The sequence below is a fragment of the Stegastes partitus genome, unplaced genomic scaffold (genome assembly GCF_000690725.1).
Source record: "Stegastes partitus isolate 25-593 unplaced genomic scaffold, Stegastes_partitus-1.0.2 Scaffold1674, whole genome shotgun sequence".
Taxonomy (NCBI): domain Eukaryota; kingdom Metazoa; phylum Chordata; class Actinopteri; family Pomacentridae; genus Stegastes; species Stegastes partitus.
The window spans coordinates 109993-130213 of NW_007579405.1; the positions used below are offsets into that span (position 1 = coordinate 109993).

A 20221-nucleotide genomic window follows, 5' to 3' on the forward strand; every position below is an offset into this window, starting at 1 on the left:
TAGGCGCCTGATTCTAATCACCCAAATGAACTCTTAGTGTTTGTTGTGGTCGCCAGTCTGCCCACAGACAGATGAAAAACAAAACAAGATATCAGCCAAACAGCAACTCATCATAGTGTTAGTGCTCCTTGACAGCAACAGAAGAAACCGTCTAGACTGAATGTCTGATAAAAATAAAAAAAGTGCGAGCAAAACAAAAGCTGTGCAGCGAATCATGTCGCTTGATTTGTATTTAAAATTAGAGGCCGTGTTTAATAGGAGGCCCAAATAAATGTCAAATTGGTCTGAACCATCCGTCTGTCATCATAAAATGAGAAAACTATTGACAGAACGATGTGCCTCATTATTCCAGAAATGAAAAATGGAGGCTGTGCAACCGATAGATGAAGGTTCAGAGGTTAAAAAGTGAATCTTTGAGATGTTCGAGAGTTTCTTCCTATAGGGATGACTGAAGCTGTTATATTTGTCTTTTCTACAAGCGTTAATGTGATATAAAGAAACTGCTTAATACGATGTGGGTAGAACTTGGCAACGGTTAGATGAAGTCTGTGGCCAGAACACTGCGGTCTGACATTTGTTCAGGGCGTCCGTTTTAAACATGTTCACCACATTGGCTGCGGTTCGCACATGACGTCTCTCATCAGCCGACGCTTCTGTCATCCCTGCTGCGATGTTCTCACTCCATGACCATCAGGAGAAATGTTGTTTGCAAGCAGCGACTTCTCAGTTGTTAGTCCTCAGTTATGCAGCGGACGGTCAGACTTTAGTCCGGCTGATGAGTCTGTCGTAGCTGCAGGATGTTCCTCTGTGACTGCTCTGTTTCAAACAGTCCTTGGAGTTGTTCATACAGCTCCAGAAAGTCAACTTGAGACAATGGGTGTGTGATGGCCTCACTTCACCTTATGTAGTATCTGTGTGAAGGTATCACGTCTTTGATGAGGTGAAACGTTATCACATGGCTGTTTCCTTCCTGCTGTTTGCAGCCTTTCTCATGTGGAGTAACACCAGAAAAGGCATCTGAATAGTTTTGGCATTTAGTTCTGGCTTTGGACACTCATCACGGAGAGCTTTCTTTGTCTTTAACTGTATCTAAGAACTGTGAAATCAGAGTAAATCATGTTCTATCACAGATGTGTGGACGAGTCAAGGAAAATGAGAACTGTTGAGTTTCCAAAATAAGCTGCAGCGTGGTGTGTTTGAGTTAACTTACTTCACCCCTACACTTCCAATGATGTTGCGACATCACAGCGTTGAACAATAAATCCTGCAGCACTACTTTCTACTACCGCGCTGAACAGGATGCATCGAAGGAAATGGTGATAATGTGGTGTTGTGATTGGCTGTCGAAGGGCCCCACAGGCTGGTGTGTTCACTGCTCAACAACCTGATATCACAGAAATGTGTTGTTTGCAAAAGATGGAGAGCTCAACATGAATACACCAGCCTGTCTTATGATACACGGAGGGAACGTTCTTCTAGAAACGTGCATGTTTAATTGAAGGACTTGACTCTACTCCACATCTGGAAGCCATCCACGAACTGTGTGTGGAGCAAAATAGTAACAGAGCAGGTTGGACAGAATATTTGGTGGATGAGATGTTTATTTACACAAGCCATAAAACACACACTCACGCGCACACACACGCACACACACACACTTCACACTCATCTGCTCAGTGCATTCAGTTCCATGTACAGTACTTTACAATTACAGAGACATCCAGGTAGGTAGCATTCTGGTTTGACATCATTACATTTCTTTTACTCGTTTACATTACGTTTGCTGTCTGTCACACACACACACATATATATACACATTCTGCACATGGACAGCAGTACACACACACACACACCCCCGCTGTAAAACACAACACTGGCACACACACATGACACGGGCAGGAAGCAGTAAGTCACTGTCGTAAACACTGAGCATTTTGATGCAACAATAGAGCAGCAGAGGCAATAAACTGCTGTTCTCACAACAACAACACAATAGCCAAACAACATCATCAGTGCCTTTTCCTTTCTCACACACCGCTGACACTTTGAAATAACCTGACAGACTTTTGACACGTTGAGAACTTTTTTCTCACTTTGTACACACCTGGATTTAAATCTTCAATTTAGACGTGGCCCCTGGTTTGATGCAGCTCTAGTCGCTCCAGGTAGAGCGTGTCTCTTGTGACAGATTTATTCCTGGAGATTTATCCCAGCAAAAACTTTATAGTAGCTCAATTTCTCACCAGACACTTGTGAAACTGGATTCTTTTTTTTTTTTTTTAAGGAGAGAAGCTGTAATACTAACAATTCGCCGTAGCGTGTAATTTAAACCGGTACAAATCCACCACATGTAAATTTTTACCAGTGTGCAGGAACAAAGTGGAGAAAACAACCTGCTTTTTTCCAGGAAACTCAGTCGTCATCTGATGTGAGCGGCTCGGTTTGCGCTGACATCATCGTTATGTAATGATGCGCTACGTTGGTGGGCGGCAGAATTACTAACTGAGATTTTTTTAAGACAAAACGTTTTATTGGAGGAGCTGAAAGCAAACAGGATTTACTTTAACTGATAGCTGAACCTTAAAGTTTTAGGATATAATCAGGGGCTGCAATCACAACATTTTCCATTTGGGCTTAGAGCAGCGTTCATCTCGTATAAACACGGAAAGACGTGGATTTAATGGATGTCTAAAGATGGCCCCTTGTTAAACTAATGCAGTTTAAATGGCACTTGAACCTTGAGTCAGTCTTTTCATAGTTTTTCCAAATAACTCGGAGGTAATGTGAAGAGCAAGACGTCTGTCGAGTAGAAGAGTTCTCTCACAAAATGAAAACTGATTTGTAAAACTCCACTTCGTAATGAGTTACAGTCAACGTATGTATTTATATTTTTATGCTGTATAAATTGTTAGCTTATGAAATAAGTTTGCCTTTTTATTTTGAAGAGCATTTCCAAATGCCTGAGGTTACACATCGAGATCTTTTAGCCACTCGTAGTGCTGTGCTGCAGAGTTTGAGTGGTTTTGTCAGTATGGTGCACATTCCTGTAGCTTCATGCTGTTTCAGTGTCGCTGAATGTAAACATCTGTCGGTTCACAAAATGAATCAGTTTTCATTTCTGCCAAAGGATATACTGATTCAGGTAGCCTCTAGTTAACATATAAACAATCTAGTCTGTGAAAGGATTTGACTAAAGAATCACAAGTGTGTTATTTTAAAGTGTCGATTTTTTTATATTTCAAAAGACGCCAAAATACCGTCATTGATCAGAGCAAGAACCTGGAGACACTGCTGCGTATCCAGCTGTCTGACAGTCCTCGGCAAATCATGTCTGACTTTTGATTTTGTCAGGAAAACAAAAATTCTAACCGTTTTTCTCTTATGATTAATTGCATTGTACCCGTGTTACACCGGATGAAACCTATTTTTGAGTTCTCTTTACTTCTTCTAGTCGTGGCTCTGCGTTGTATTGAAGTGTCAAAGAGCCCATGCTGAGTTAAAATACGACGGGAGAGGAGACGTCCAGAAACTGCTCGGGGTTCAGAAGGTCAAAGGCAGTACTCTTTATAAAGGACTTCTTTTTTTTTTAGTTACTGAAATGATTTCTGATTATTCATCTAGTACATCACAAGCATTAAAATTATATCCAGATTTTATGTGAGAATACTGATCTGTTGTTACTTAAAATAGGACGTTTTCAAGGCAACATTTAAATGAAATTTCATGAAGAACTTTTTATTAAATATTATCTCCTGTATGTGTAAATTTAAAAGAAATTTTGTCATCTAACTTTTGCTGTGTTTATTTCTCTTACCCCACGTGTGCAGTTTTTACTATCTTGCCTCCAGGGTTTTTTGCTCCTTGACCTCTTCAACTGGAATCTGGTCGGGTCGCAGGAGAAGAGGTTACCACAACAGACCAGAGGTTAAAGTCGCGGGTCAAGAAGCTCAGAGGTGATGAGTTTAAGTTGCCACTGATGATCAGTGAAGTGCCCAAAGTGAGCGTTTATACCTGCAGAAACACGTCTTCTATCAACGTAGGGATTCTCCAGCCGAATTAAAGGCATCTCACTGCTTTAATTGTAATAAATTACTCCTTTTATAGTCATCTGTGCACTTAAATCTGACATGTATCCATCCAAACCAAGTTCCTTTCTACTGAGCATCATTAGACGAGCTGATCCGATGATCTCCGTCTCTGTTCACTTAGCTTTAGATGGATATCATGTTTGCTACAATCACCTGTTGTCAGGTAAAAAATATTCAGTTTCATATTTCATTGCACAAGACAAAACATCACGGACTTTTTACACAATGTACTGAACAGCACTTGCAGCGTGTCTGTACCAGATCACTGCCACATCGGGTCCTTTTCTTTTCAAACAGCAGCCATTTTCCTTGAATTGATTTGCTTACAAAAAAACATAAGCAGCAAAGGAGGCAAAGTGTTGAGCCTTCATATGAAAAACAGAAAGCTCCAGAGAAGTCGTATGCATCTGACATGCACATATGTAGCTACAATGCTAGAAGTGGATGGAATCGCCCAGTAATTGGTAGTAAGTGGCCACCAGCTGCTCCGACGTGCTTATCAGTTAGATGCCAAGGGCCATTATCTAATGGGTAATGGATCAACAGATAAAAACACACACCATCCACATGGGAGACATATTGTGGCCCGTCCAACCTCTGCTGATCTACGATCACACAGCAGAGCACACTTTGCAATCCCGTGTCCAATAAATATAAATATCAAATAACAACAAAGCACTGCTGTGGTCATACGTTTTCCACAGTGTGAGAAATGTGTGTTTGCTCCGTTGGTCGAGACAGTTCCACGTTAGCAGGAGGACTGTCTTTAGCCAGCGATGATTTAAACAGAGAACCCCTGGAGGGTCCCAGGGAGGGCTGGCACATTGAAGACCAGAAAAAGTGCACCACGCTGGGAGAGAGGAGGATGAAGACCCAGGGGTCGATGATGGAGTTGACAGAGATGAAGCGGAGGGCGATCAGGTCCAGGCGGTGAGACTCCTTGGGAGTCCCGATGGAGTTGATGTACACTCGGATCTGAGAGATGGATGGAGAGAAAGAGAGAGAGAGCAGGGAGTGAGAAACGAGGTGCTGTGCTTTCAAGTGGCTTCCAAGACGTTGTAATCCCTGACACAGAAAAACCTGGTTATAAATCGTGCCTTTAACCCTCTACAGCAGCAGCAGCAGCAGCACATGAAGAGCAGAACAGGGCTGTGTGAGCAGTGGAGCTCAACAATGGAGCCACTTGTGTTTAAATGCCGAGCTGATACTCATCAGGTAGGTTTAGATTTCTGGACTTAAATGGCAGCTTTAATTTTATATATAATCCTGATATTGGACATGTGGCAAACCAGCGACCTTTCCTTTGTTTGGGATCCTGCCAGTTCAGTAAGATATGAATCTGCCCTTTTTAGTAAATGTTAGTGAGAGCTGTGAATGAAACGTACATAATTGTTCTAATTTCATGAGGATGCACATTGAGGAGGAAGGTGGACTCCTGGCGCCTCATTTATCATCAGTGTGTAGAAAAGGTTCAAGTCCTGTCTGGCGAATTAAATTTAGAAAGTGCGTAAGTACAAAACAATCCGTATTCATCAAACATGCATATGTGGGTCGTATGCACATCAGTAAGTCATCAGTGTTGGTAAATCCCACTTGTTCCTAACCAACGTGCTCGAGCACTTTGCCTTCAGAAACGCCTCCAAACAACCAAATACAGCAACAACACGAGTCTTTATAAAACAAGTGAATATTTTTCTTCCCTCACCTTTAATCATCACGGCAAAGAGGGCGACAAAGAGGAACTTTTCGGAAACTGAAATTGAGGCTTTTGTCAGTGAGGTTGAAGCAAACCAGAAACTATTGTTTGGTGCTACATGGGACAAGATAACTACCGCAGTTATTTCTGTTGGGTCAGAGGAGAGATCGGCAGCAGAAATTTTATAAAGTGGTTTGATGTGTAGCTCAGTGCCAAAATCATCACAGCACATAAAAGAGAAATGATGCAACTGGAGGACGAATTAATACCCAACGTCCAGCCAGTGGATAACCCTGATAAACCTGATCTTTGGTTGGGAATGTTCGTATGCACTGATGATAAATGAGGCCCCTGAACTTACTACTGCTCTGTTTTTGGGAAGGTCCAGCTTTACTTAATTTGGTCTGTATTCATTCATTCATTCCCTTCAGGGTCGTGGTGGAAGCAAAGGGAGCAAAGATGCTCGGCCTCCCAGAAACCTCTTCCAGCTTGTTGTGGAGGATCCAAATTGGTTTCCAGCACAGCTAGGAGACATAATCCTGTCCTGGTTTGGCACAGAGGCCTTCGCTCAGCTGACCCTCCTGTTAGACCTCTAAATGGAGGAACCCATGGAGCATCTTTATCAGGTAGCCAGAACATCTTCACTGGTTCTTTTTAATGCGAAGGAGCGGCAGTTGCTCTGAACTACTTCTGGATATCTGAACCTCTCACCTGATCTGGGAGAGTAAGCTCGGCTAGAAGAGACTCATTCTAGCTGCTGGTGTTTGTTGTTGTTGTTACTCGTAACCTACAGTTCATGACCTGAAGTGAGGGTGGGGGCGTTGACTGATCAGTAAACCAGGAGTTATCCCTCATGACTCAGCTTCCTCTTCACCACTAAGGTACAGTGCATTGACGAGCCAACCAGCGGTTTCGTCATTCCATTGGATTGCTAAGATTTTCTAATCAGCTCCAAAGACAACAATGGCTGAAGGGAGTGTCATGAGCTGCCACACACACATTTTGCTTCTGTTAACTCAATGACATGATTTTTTTTTAAACAGGCCCTTAAGCACAGCTGGAAACTTTAATGCTCGCTCTATGCTTGGTGCCAATTACTGAGGAACAACTGTGTCCCTAATGTTGAAGAAATGACAGCATTACTTTATGCTAATCTGCTTGGATGAAGGGAAAACATGAAGCTGCAGATAAACGTAGACAAGTTTGCTGTGCAGTGAAGTTTTATGTCACAGTTTCAGTCACAGCATGTACACTGGTCTTTCAGTAATATTAAAAAAACATGGGAAAATCAAACTGCAGGCAGGCAACCAAACTATGTGATGTCCAAAGGAATTACTGCAAAAATAGCCAGTGATAGTCCATAAAGTCCTCACAGACTGTGATCGACGTGCTGAAGCTCTGGCTGGTATCTTAAAACTGGCCACAGCCACGGTTTTTATTGTCACTGTGGGAACTCGTGCATGTCGTCACCAGAAACTCTGCAGAGGTGCTTCATCCCATTTGCATAGTTCTTAGAGCGTTTGCTGTGAGTATAAGTCAACAAAAGTGTTTCAGAATTCAGAATGTCGAAGTAAAAAGTCACTTTTGCATGTTCAACAAAAAGCAGATGCAGATAGCAGGACCGCTCATCCCTCATGGTGCACACAGGATGTTTACAGAGCATAATGTTCTGAATAAAAAAGGATATTTGAATAAGTCTCAACATCACGTTGTTTGCCTTTCAAATGGACGACTGAGGCAAACACATCACTGAATGTGTGTATTCTGTGGTCTTAGGGAGAGACAGATGTTGAATGTTGAGGCAGAAACAAATTCCCATGCTGACATCCAGCTGAGTGGGTTTAAACTCACACATACACATTTAATGAAAGAATCCTGCTTGTAAATAAGGAGTGTATTCGTTACATAACATTCGTTTCTATCCACACGGTATATTCACGAATGGGAATGTTTGACACAAGTAATGTGAGAAGTATTTTTTCTCTTGACATGAAATGTGAGCGAGCTGATCTTAAATAGTTTAAAACTCGGGGATCCGGACAGTCAAGTAAAGATTTGTCAGATTTAGCCACGACTTATGCTCAATACTTCACAATGACTGAATGGGTTGCAACACAAAGACCCTTATTTTAAGTCTGTGATAATAGTTTTCCTCTCTAAATTTGCTACCAGTTACCATCTATGACTTTTGCATGAGAAAAAAAATGTCTGCCAGTCCATTTGCTGTGACATTATCTTCAGATATGTGTTTTAAAAAGTACCTTAACCACATATTGCATGATTTCTCGGGGCATCAGAAGCCAGGATGATGGCAAACGGCTACGCTGCTTGGCTAGGCGCTACCGATTAGAGGGTCTCATTTATTTATGTTTTCTGACAAACCTAATTCATACAGAAAGTAAACTAATGTAATGTTGGTTTATCAAAGTTTTTCAGTTTTAATGAAGCAAATTTTTTAGCTAACGCTAACAAAGGATGTTTCACCAGCAAACTTTAACCCATGATTTAGTTGAAGCAGATTCTGGTTTGTTCAGGTCGCGGTAATCCTTCGGTAAAAGGTGACTGAACTTCCCTTTTTGTTTCTTTCAGATATTTCAGCTCTCATCCAAGAGTCGTCTTCCCAGCTGACTGACTGATGCTGAGTTCCTACCACACCAGTGTGGTACACCTCCTCCTTGAAGAGGGCAGTAATCAGGTACTTAGAACTTGAAATCTCTCCTCAGAGAGTTTCCTGACATGGAAGTTTCACAACCTTTCACACCTTGAGACATGCGAGTCTTGGGTTGGCAATGTGCTGTTATGGGATTTGGGGGTGACTATTTATATCAGGAATTAAGCTAAATAATGAAAGACTTCTCTCTCTGTGATGAACATTGAAAAAATCTAATCAAATTTTCAAATATTTGTCATTTGGATGAACTGAACACTTATTAGAGATTGTTACCTTCTCTCCTGAAACCACAGACAGTTAATACAACAACATAATGGCAGCCCATTGTCACTGCAGCGAGGCACGAGGGGATACTTGGTTACCATTGTTGGCTGGCCACTGAATATTCTGCCTGTGTCAGTTTATTAGATCAGTTTGGCTGACTCTGTCTGCAAACCTTTCCGATTAAATCAAACGGAGTGAAAGGGAAAATTAAAATCACCTTTTCACCTCCGTAACCTGCACTCACCACGTGTTCGTTTATCAATAACTGCTCAATCATAGAATCTTTGACCTTTTCAAAATGCAGCAGGTGTTTGTATTACCAGGAATGATTCGACTGATTAGTTCCTCAGCGGGTGAAAAATGTCAGCGATATCAGCAGCAGCAGGTACTAGCTGGAATGAGAAGTGGTGTATTCCCTCGGCTGATGCTGACAAGGTTGAGAACCAGCATAATAGCACAATCCATGGAAGCTATGACGAGTTCACAGGTTTAGAAATCGCTGCTGCTGTTCTCTCTGGGGCTCAGGGAGGAACAATATACAGTAAAAACAGTTAAATGTGAGGGGAAAGTGGCCTCCCCTGAGGTGCTAGCATTGGTGCATTTCCCGACACTGCCTCTCTGATGCACTTCATGACCTCCACCCACCTTTTCTCTCCCTTTCCTCTGAATTTCTCCTTATCTCTGTGTGCATCTTCACACTCTTCTGCATTCTGATGCAACAGTTTGTCTTCTAAACTGCCTCCCTGTCACCCAATTTGCTGACGTGGCAATGGGTTGCACAAACTCCGTCGCATCATTAAGCTAATTTCCTGTTGCTCAGTAGCTGAGTAGTTTCCATGAAGGCGGTTTATTTCCTTAACAGCTGCTCTCTCCACAGTTGCAAACTGCAGTGAGGAGTCGTGCTTAAGGGCAAATCAGCATCTGTTATTGTGCAGCGTGAGAAAAAGCTGTTAAATCCTCACATGCCCACATTTTATCAACTGCTGCAGGAAAATAATTGAGAGGAGTTCTAACAACAAAATCTGCACAAAGCTTCTACAAATCAAACTGTTTGGGATGCGCACGGTGCAGTTATGTGTTGCAGAACAGCTCCCTACTACCCCAACATCACTTAAACAGAACCACATGGGATCATTACCGTGATTAGTGACAGCCCTCGCCATGTGTAGGAGACGAAAACAGGATCGTGTGTGCGTGTGGAGACAGATTTTTTTTGTTTTGCCAGGCTGAGCCGTGAAATCCGACTCACACTGTGAACCCACTTTCTTCTCCGCTCTCAGCACCGGCAGGAAGCGCAATAAAAGCGTTAATGCGAAGAGTCTGCGAGGGCTCGATGCTCGGAGGACCAAAGGCTGTCCTCTGTTTGAGTTTCATTTTCAAGAGCAGAATTTCAACGTTCCCAACTGTGTGCTGAGCAAATACTGGAGTCAGAGGTGACGGTACTTTAATGTGTCTCGTGTTATTCTGTTGTCCGAGGTTCACAGAAGACCGACCCTGGAAATGTATTACAAATTCCATTACTGTACTTCTCCGGTCTTTCTGTCTCTACCAATCTACCTTTCTTTAATATTTAATGCAGTCAGAGATGACCAGAGGCACATCGCACACATCTGCCCACAGTTTCATATCGGCAGAAACATGTAATATGACCCTGCCCTGTGTGTGTGTGTGTGTGTGTGTGTGTGTGTGAGTGTGTGATATCCCATCGGAGGTCTGTGGTGTCGCATTGCTAGCTGGACACCCATGAGTGTTTATATAAAGATCTCGATCAATTATGCATTTGTAGTCGTACATCTGAGTGTGTACTGTAGGCTCGGGAAGCTCGCAGCCATAGAGCAAATATGAAACACCTTTAATATCTTTATTCAAGCCCCACCCTCGGTACCTAATGTTGGCATCTGCCAGGTTTACCTCTCCAGTGTTACTCCCATGCAGCAGCGGTTGATGAAGAAAGCAGCTCATCTTGTGCTACAGACACCCCCGACCCTAGTGTCACTCATGAGTCACCCATTAGCTTTTGTTGTCCATCAGACCCCTTGATTTAATCACCTTTTGTTGGCAACTACATGCAAACCAATCGCTGTTCTTTTCTATATTTACATGCTGTCTGACCAACTGTATAAAATGTGTGACTCGGTTTACTGTCACAGACTCGTGCTCTGTGCTGGTAAGCCCACCGTATACCAGATCACTAATAAACACCCACGACAGCTAACTTTGCATTAGAACTACGGGTACGTTTCTTCAGCAGGGTCAACAGATATGTTTTTTTCAGAGCCGATACTGATTATTATCCAACAGGGAGACTTAAAACCAACATGTGGGGGCTGCCGCTTTAGCTCACCTGGTTGAAGCTGGATGTACGTTTAGAAATAAAGGACCAAACCCTTCTCAGCATAACGACTTAGTGTGTGCCTGAACTGAAATGTGGTAAAAGGCTTCCCATGTCTTCCTGCAGGACAAATGGAAATGTCTGCCAAATAGGTTAATGTGGCCATTCTGTGGAAATATGAGGACAGGAGTGGAGACATGACTGCGACAGCCTCAAGTAAGTGATTTACCAGTATGTATATGACTGTCATTATACCAAGAATTTATGGTACGTGGCTGAAAGTGATGTGAGGAGGGCTTCTGCCTGCACTGGTAAATGCCTGCTGCCTGTCACTGGATATCTGATGAAGGAAGATAAAGCAGGATAATAGCCGGGACAGACATGAAGATGCAAAAAGACAGCGTATAAATAGAACTACCAGTGTCAACATGAGTGGGTAGAAAGAAAAGGGAAAGGAACTGGGGCTGTCTGTGCTTTAGGACCTTTTCAGTAATGCCTGCAGTGATCCTAGCGAGTGGATGCGATGAACTTAAACCCATCAATACATCTTGACGAGGCATCATCTATTCCGGACATTCCCTGGCAAGTAAAAGCCACCCCTTGATATTGACAAGAAACCCTGACTGGACTTCTGAGAGCCGCTGACATCACAGTGGTGGAGATATGATCTGCTGGAGCTCCATTAGTTTCCCTTCACCTCCTTGCTGTCCGTCCTTGTCTGACCTCGCTCTACTCGAGTCATCGGTTTTATTCAACCTCCTAATGAGGCAGCGAAGAAAGCTGATCCCAGCGTCCTCTACCTGTTGTACAGTACGCACCTGGTACACGGTGTACAGTGGAGGACAAGTTAATAATCCATCCCACTGCCATAGATGCAAACAATGTGATTCATTAAGAAGTGAAAGTGTGGTCATGTATTATCAAACATGACTTTATTTATGAGTTGTTTTGCAGGTTTCATTCCACTGCAGCCGCTACCAGATGGAGGGATCTGTGATCACAGCCACGTCCAGTAAGTCTAACATTTGATTAATGCTACATCTCCTAGTGTTAGAGCAATAAAAAGGCCTGTTTGTAAAGGGTTTATATGTCCAAAAAACATCCTTAAATGTTAAGTGACTGCACCAACTGATGCTCTAAAAAGCTCCTTTTGTGAGAACACGGCTCCTTAAATTTCTGTCTTCGCAGCGTCTGTGTTGTGGATGCTATTAAATTAACTGTGATGCAGAATTTGGCTGTCACTGCGCAGATGAAGGTTAGAAGTCTGCATCTCAAACCACAGTCGAGACGCAGCAGCGCATAAGATGGCACTTTGGCCCATTACCGCTGTCTGCAGTAAAGTGCACACGCTGCTGGGAAAGTTATCGATTTTCCATTTCACGTCCAAAGCGACACTTACAGGACTGATGTGGTCACAAACAGATTGTCCAGGAGTCCTACTGGGACGACATGCTGGCTAATGAGTCATTTGCAGGTTGAGTATACATTTACATCCACAGTCACTAATTTCTCTCTCATATATCAAAACTGTTTTTTTCTTGCCAAACTAAATGGAAAGACGTCCAAGTTCAGTCACGCTGTCACACCAGAGCTCTGAGCCAGCATTTGCAGCAGCTACCCAGAAGCTCGCCTTCAGTGTTTATCATGAAACGAAGGCCAAAGGCTGTGTGCAGCCACGGCATCTGATAAAGTTGCTGGTCCTAGCTAATCGGTTCGTTGCATGTTCTGATATGAGAGCGCCACTGTTGTTCAAATGTCATCGCAGTCCAACATTCATGCTAAATGATTATTGGCTCCGTCCCCCCAGTAGTCATCAGTCACAGATGTTATGTTTGAGTTGTCAAATGTATAATTACACGTTCAGAGCCAGATACCCCCATTTTCTCATTACAGACTCGATCCAAATTGCTTCCTGATGACATTGCTGATCAAATCCTGGGTTTTCCAAAGGTCACTTACAATTAGACAGAATGCTGTGTGTGATGCCTTCTGTGTGGAAGGAAGGACGGTCTTCTCCTGAAATACTACTTAAGTTTGACGGCGGTTTTGTTCTCATTCAGTTCAGAGCCAAAGTATTCATAATCATGCCAAATGCTGATTTATAGTATACGACACAAACAAGTCACAAAGGACATTCTGTTGGAGATGCTACTGATTAATATGAACTTTTTCTATGTTTGTTGTTTTTTCTTTTTTTTTTTTCATTTTCCTAAAAATCTGATGTCCAGACTTATTCCTCTCCCTTGAAACTGTCACAAATTCTTTAACATCATCCCAAGGGTTAAAAAAAAAGTCACCATGTTCTAATATGCTATAAATTGGGAACAGCTGATACAGTAATTCACTATTCAGTTACTTGTCTGCAAGACATGTCTGAAACCAAGAGAGCTGCACATTGTGGCTCCTCAGGAGAAGTTTAAAGGCGATGCAGCCATATGTAGGTGTTTTCAGGTGCCAGTGGCCACACGTAGAGCATCATCAGGAAGTACAAGGACTGTGACAAAACTCAAAGGGCTGCTAGGAAGACAAGAAGAATCCAAGAATCACCACAAAGCCAATCCTGATGAGTCCGAGCGACTCAAAGCTGTGGGTCATCAGGTCCATGGTTGGATAAAAATCCAGTTGTTTGGACAAGGGGAGGAAAGAAAAGAGAAGTATTCAGCTGTTTAACACCGTCGTCAAAGTCAAACATGGCAGTGGGACTGTTATGCTTTGGCGGTGTTTTTCTGCCGATGGAGCAGAAAGTCTCGTCAAAGTCAACAGCATCACGAGGAGAGAGGACGACATGAAGATTCAGGAGGAAAACATCAGCCGTCTGCTGAACAACTTGGCCTTGGTCGGCACTGGACCTTCCAACAGTGATCTGAAACATGCTCCAAAGTGGTCAATATGGATATGTTTGAGGGATTCAGGTCTGGACTCTCCCAGAATCTGTGGAGGAGCTAAAGACCAGAGTGATGGTGAGAAGAGCTGGAGTCCTCACACAGAGGAGTGGAACAAGATCCCAATCAGACATGAAGACTGTTAGCCAATATAAGAGCAGCTTGATTGGTGTGGTGGCAAATAAAGGCTTTGCTGCTGATCACTGAATCACTTTGGAGGTGGCATTTTAAGAGAAAATGTAAAAGTATTATTTGCATCTCTACCACAATGTCTTTCTGTCCTTGTTTATAATTTCCAGCCAGAAGAAAACTACTGGTCAAATAAAAACTCACAGTAAATCTAAATTTGGCATGACGATGAATACTTTGGGGCTTAGCTGTACCCTTTACTGGTATGTGTTCTGATTTGCTGTTTACATAATCATTTAACTCCAATTCAGTTTTGTTTTGTTTCGTCTCGCTAATACAGCTAACTTACTGTAGCTACTGTAGTAAACACCTCATCTGTTGCTGATGGGAGTCATTGTTGTCATAAGAATATGTGCATTTAGACAAAGCTTAACATAACTAAATGCTTACAGAGCCAAGAAGGCTAACAGCATTTACTACCACAGAGTGATTAAATCTATATTTAATCAGTGTGCGTTTAGAGCCGACATAAGGCATCAAAATAGGCAGCTGAGTCACAGAGGCCCTGATGCACTGCTTCCTGTCTCCAGCCTGGCATCAGAGCAGCCCATAGTCTATTGTATTATTAATGAATAGCTGCATTTCCACTAAATGCCACAAGTGTGCAGAGACACAAAGATATGCATCAGATTACATACAAAAAAACTCCATCTGCTCTGGGTGACACTTTGACATACTTCCGATGAGATTGTTGTTGTTCAGACCAAAAAGCACAAAGCGGTTTTATCTTGCAGCCATCAGCTTGTACCTGCCCGACTGAGAAGAGGATGTCATATCTCATGATTTATGTTACGTAGCAACGTATCACTCTCTGGGTATAGATGTCTCCGTCAGATTTCACATTCGCTTTACCATCATTTATATTTAATGTTATATAAACATGTTATTCTTCCACCCTTTAGAAAGATCACAGCTAATTTTAATGATACCGAATGAAAGCACATCTGCTGTGCTGCTCTAAAGTCAAGCAGTGTACCACTGTTTTACTGATATGAGCAAGATACAATAATCAATTATCTGATCAGTCAACTGAAATCAATTAGGAACTCGTTTGAGTAAAACCATCACATCTCCCCGTGTGCTGTCTTCCTCTGTTTTATAATCACTGAATAATTGAGTGTTGGACAATTAGTTTGGCAAAGCAAAAAAACCTTTTCCACTATTTACTAACTTTTTATGGACTAAAGAAGTGATCAGTTAATGAGGAAAATGATCTGTGAATGATTTCCAATGACAATAACTGTTTACAGCCATAATCAACATTTCACTGTTACCTGTTGAGCTGTGATGGAGCTCATGTTGTCTGTTCTTGTCTTCAACACTGCGTTGAAGTTGAAGTCTTAAAGATTTTCATTAAATAAATGTTTGTTAGTTGATGATCTATTGTTAAATGAGGCAACACAATGATGACTGAGTCCACGATCTACTGATGAAGTTGTACGAAGCTCCTTGCATTTACAGTATTTCAGCCTGGGTGTCTGTGGTAACACTCCCATGCAGTGAGTAATGCTGGATAGCACCTATTCAATCATGGTTCAACTTTTAAAATTGAAAAACACACCTTCAATTACCGCTTATTGCCTGGCCTGCTGCCAAAGGTGACAAAACGGAGAACGTCACGTTAAGTTCACGTGATGCTATTTGAGCAGAAACCCTGAACGCCATCCAGAGCAACTGATGTCCTGATTCTGTAACACCCTGCCTTGGAATCTCGATGCTTGGAGATTGCTTAAAAACTAATTGTTTTTACTGATTCCAGATGTAGAAGATAAAGCAAAAACAGGAACAAAATGCAAATTGTGTACAGAGCGACTGAAGCATACGCCTGATTTGTATTTGGTCTACTTTACAAACCAAATTTGCGGAACAGATTTACATGAACAGATTTGTTTTTGCTACTCGTAAAAGGTTAAGAATTGAACCTGTACATGATTTAAGGTAACACACTGGTCAGACAGGATCTGCTCACGCATAGAATCACGGAGCTTAATCAATTTCTGTTGTAACTATTGACCAGCTGACCCATGGAGCTAATAAAGTGCAACAAAGCTGGTTAACTGCTGTCACATTAAATCAGTCCTCATGGAGTCAGCTCACCCCCAGAAACTAACGCAACAAGGTCACCTGCAGAACAAAGCTACAGCATGCCTGTGTGTGTGTGTGTGTGTGTGTGTGTGTCTGTGTGTGTGTGTGATCTGCTGTCATCTTACCACCAGGGGCAGAGTGCAGACGATGAAGATGATGGTCATGACGACCAGCAGGATCAGGTGCTCCACCTCCTCGGCTATAGACATCACCCTGCGGTCACTGTGGGATCTCGTGGACACCATCATGGAGCCGTTCCTCTTTCGACGTTGGTACATCCTGAACAGCTGGTAAACCACGAAACCATTGCACGCCACAATGGCCAGCACCAGCACCAGCATAATGGTGGCATACAGGTTGGCATAGACTCGGTGCACTGTCTCCACTGGGTTCATGTCAATGAAGCACCACGTGCCGGGGCAGTATTGTACGTATTTACCGAACTCCGCAAAAGGGAGCAGACAGAATGATGTAGATAACACAAACACCAGCGGGATTGTGATGTACGCACATTTCTTAGTGACATGCCGGCTGTATAAGTAAGGGTAGCCAATGGCAAAGCATCTCTCTAACGCTGTGATGAAGAGGAGCGACATAGTGGCCAGGCTGAAGAACGTCATGCTGACACCAAAGTATGAACACACACTGCCAGACGTGGGAGCCATCCCGACCAGAGTAGTGTTACGTGCATACGACAGCTGCACGAGCGGGCTGACCAGGCAGGTTCCCGCCAAGTCTGTGACCACCAGCGATGTGATGAGGACATGAAACAGGCCACGCCGCCCCGTGCATCCAGTCCTCGTGTCCCTGCGCCGCCGGATTTCCAGGATCACGAGGGCAGCGACGTTGCCAAAGATGCCCGCGGCAAACATGATGGCGCTGAGGAGCGGGCTCCTGCTGGCGTCGATGGTGTGCTTGTGGTGGCATGGGTCATCGTCTGAATCCATCGTGGCTGAAACGTGGCTCAATTTAATTGGAATTTGTGTCTCTGGTTCCAAAAGCAGTGTTAACAGTGTGTCCATAAGTAGTTCACTTCAGCCATCCTGTTAAAAGGAAAGAAGGACAAATATTTGAGAATTAGACAGTTAGTTGATTGTTGCTTCATCAGCTGGTAGAAAATGAACCAACATTTACAGACAGATGACAAATTAAAGGACAAATCAGCAGAACGTGTCTCAGTAAGGTGTCGGGCCAGAACAGCTTCGATTCTCCAAGTCTGTTGAACCCCACTCTTCCAGAACATGTTCCCAGCCTTGGTGTTTTGGTGATGATGGTGGTGGTGGAGAGTGCTGTATAACACATCAGTCCAGAATCTCCCATAGGTGTTCTGATAGGGGTTCAGATCTGGTGACTGAAGGCCATAGCACATGATTCACATCATCTTCAGTGAGTCCTGTGCTGTATGGAGGGGAGCATGATCATCCTGGAGAGACCACTCCCATCAGGATCTACTTAGAACAACATTGTACTGATTTGAGTCTCTTTAAGGGACCAGGTGGACTAAACGCCAGCAAAATGCCCCCTAATGTATAACAGAAGGGTCAAGAGTTCAGGTTTTACCTTTTACTCGAGGGCAACTCAACTTTACCCGCAGATTGAATAAAACCACCATTATTACTATTTCATTCCACTGCAGGTGGACACAGTTTAACGTTACTTCTTTCAAATGCAGTAAAGTGTCAGGATCCATGACAAGCAGAAGGGCGCCAAAGGCAGATGATTTGTGTTTTTGTAGACCTGAACCCCTCCAGAGCTGCTCTGTTGTCTTTAAGGCTTGCTGTGACACCAGAGGGGGGTTATGAATTCACTACATTCCATCCGTTCATCAAAAACAAAACCTTGGCTGCTACGCAAATTTATGCTGACCGAATCTTAAGGAATGCTGTATGTGAGCGCTACGTTCCTGCATTTTCAGCACCGCTTTAATTCGTTCACCGTCCGCTCACGGGCCCGAGGAGATGCACCGTCATTAGTGGGTTATGTTTACGTGTCCCTTGACTGTTTTGACAGAATGTCAGCAGTACCGACCAGACACACCGCTCTCATCTGATGTTCACAAGCCTTTTGCTGATCCTATGCATACTGTAAGGGAAGAACTTTTTTTGCTTTTCTCATAAAAAGGAAAAAACATTTTGCTTATTCTGTAAAATTCCAGAGCTTGAACTCTTGCTCCAGTGTAAAGTTTGGAGTTGTGAAACCTAAACTTGTTCCTCTTCTGTCTCCCCAGTTAACAGATATCAGCTGACAGGCGGAAGGTTCAGGAACAGCTGTCCGAGTTCTCACACATATCACAAGGAAACACTATTTTTTCCTCAAATTCTTAGTTGCGCTGAATCAGGAAAACAAAACGCTGCGTGCCGATCATCTTGTTTGACTGTCAGTCCGCCTGCGCAGCTGTCGCCTCGCTCAGAGAAACATGGAAGCTCCACTTGGTCTGTGAATGTTTTCAAGCTGTTCAGTCTCAGCCTGAATAATGTTACACATCTGTTCCACTGGCATGACCGTGTGCACACGTGTGTCTGCACTTTCACTGGTGCGTAATGACCAAAGAACTGACTCACTTGCTCTGTCCACTCCGGTGACGCCTGCTGGAGTTCAGGACTTCGGACGTCCCTGAATCGGCCAAAAGAGACACAAAAACAGTCCATGTGTGTTAATGCTGCAACTCATGCTCAGTTGTTTGGTCTATAAAATGTCTCACAGTGTGGATCCATGTTTCCTAGATGACACATGTTTTGTTTTGTCCACAATTTGTCCAAAATATTTAGTTTACTGCCACAAAGGACGAAAGAAAACAGAAAACATTCACCTGGAAGAGGCTGGAATCACAGAATTTAAAATAAATATGCCAACTGATTATCAAAATAGTTGGCGAGTGATCAATGATTTAATGAATCCTTGCAGCTCTAATATATAAGTCGTTCGGTTTAGCTGCGGGATAATTCAGCACAACTACAAATACAGAGAAATTTAATTTGATGACTTAAAAGTGGGACAAATTAGGTTTTCCTCACATGGTGTGAGATATAAACGTCTATTGAGACCAGATCTGCGGTAAATTTGAATAGACTTCAGCAACGTGCTCACAGAGATAAACAACAAACCGAGTCACAAGCTTCAAAATTGGACTTGAATTGGAAAAATAGACGCACACAGTCTATGAATATGAATAAAACTGAAGACTACAAACTCTCAGGATGACTACAGCCAGAGCTCTGACAACATGACTGGTTTGTTTTTTTTCAGTTGGCAAGGAAATTTCCCAACATCACGACCTGAGAGGAGTTTTACCGAAAGTCGCTCCGAGTGAGAGAACAGCGCGAGGCAGCCGCTGTGACATCCGCGTGGAGCTCACGGTGCTGAAACGCATCCACACAGAGGAGTTCTCACCTGTGTCACGAGCTGCTTCCCGCACAGTGTAGTCCAGTGTCCGGCCGGAGTCGGTTCGTAGAGAAATAAATCCCAGTTTGTCGTGTTTCAGTCACGGAGCCGCTCCGGGTTGAGCTGCTGTTGGCGAGGCGAGGCGCGCGGCGCTCTGAGGGGCCAGACATGAATGGAGCGGGTGCGCACTGATGCTCTGACGTCACACGGCCACGCCCACCGCTCAGGAGCTGGAGGCTGCGGCTCAGGGTCCGCTGCAGGGCCTCGAGCTGCAGCCTGAACCGCTTCATGCACGCTGGAGAGACATGATGCCACCAAGTCGAACAAAACATTAAAGCACTTAAAAAAAAAAGAAATTTAGCTGAAGTGAAGGCGTATTGTGCCATTATGCATCACAAAACATTTTCACGTCACTGAAAGTCTTGTCCTACTATAACATAAAGTAACACAATGTTCGGTTTTAGTGCCATCAAGCCTTTGAACTCTGAGCCTCTCTGGGAGTTGTTATGCTCCAGTCACATTTTTAATCATGGTGTGCTTTTTATTTTTACTGTGATATAAAGTAGGGCTGCAAGGTGGGTCAGTGGTTAGCACCATTGCCTCGCTGCAAGAAGGTCGCTGGTTCGCGTCCCG

General features: G+C 43.3%; 1 protein-coding gene across 1 annotated transcript; it reads right to left on the reverse strand.

Moving 5' to 3' along the window:
* Positions 1 to 1583: 1583 nt before the first annotated feature.
* On the reverse strand, positions 1584 to 19738 carry ptger2a (prostaglandin E receptor 2a (subtype EP2)). Its single transcript, XM_008301461.1, has 4 exons — positions 19598 to 19738; positions 18769 to 18820; positions 16333 to 17250; positions 1584 to 5063 (listed from the first exon to the last, which is right to left on the reverse strand). Exons 3-4 carry the CDS (start codon positions 17227 to 17229, stop codon positions 4776 to 4778), a joined length of 1185 nt encoding a protein of 394 aa, XP_008299683.1. The 5' UTR covers positions 17230 to 17250; positions 18769 to 18820; positions 19598 to 19738; the 3' UTR covers positions 1584 to 4775.
* Positions 19739 to 20221: the final 483 nt, after the last annotated feature.

What these genes read in the sequence shown, in the direction of transcription:
- ptger2a (XM_008301461.1), bottom strand. Translation starts at nt 17,229, where the DNA reads ATGGACACACTGTTAACACTGCTTTTGGAACCAGAGACACAAATTCCA. An exon ending in TCTGCACTCTGCCCCTGGTG is followed by an intron (nt 5,064 to 16,332) that starts GTAAGATGACAG and finishes TCCATCTCTCAG; the next exon opens with ATCCGAGTGTACATCAACTC.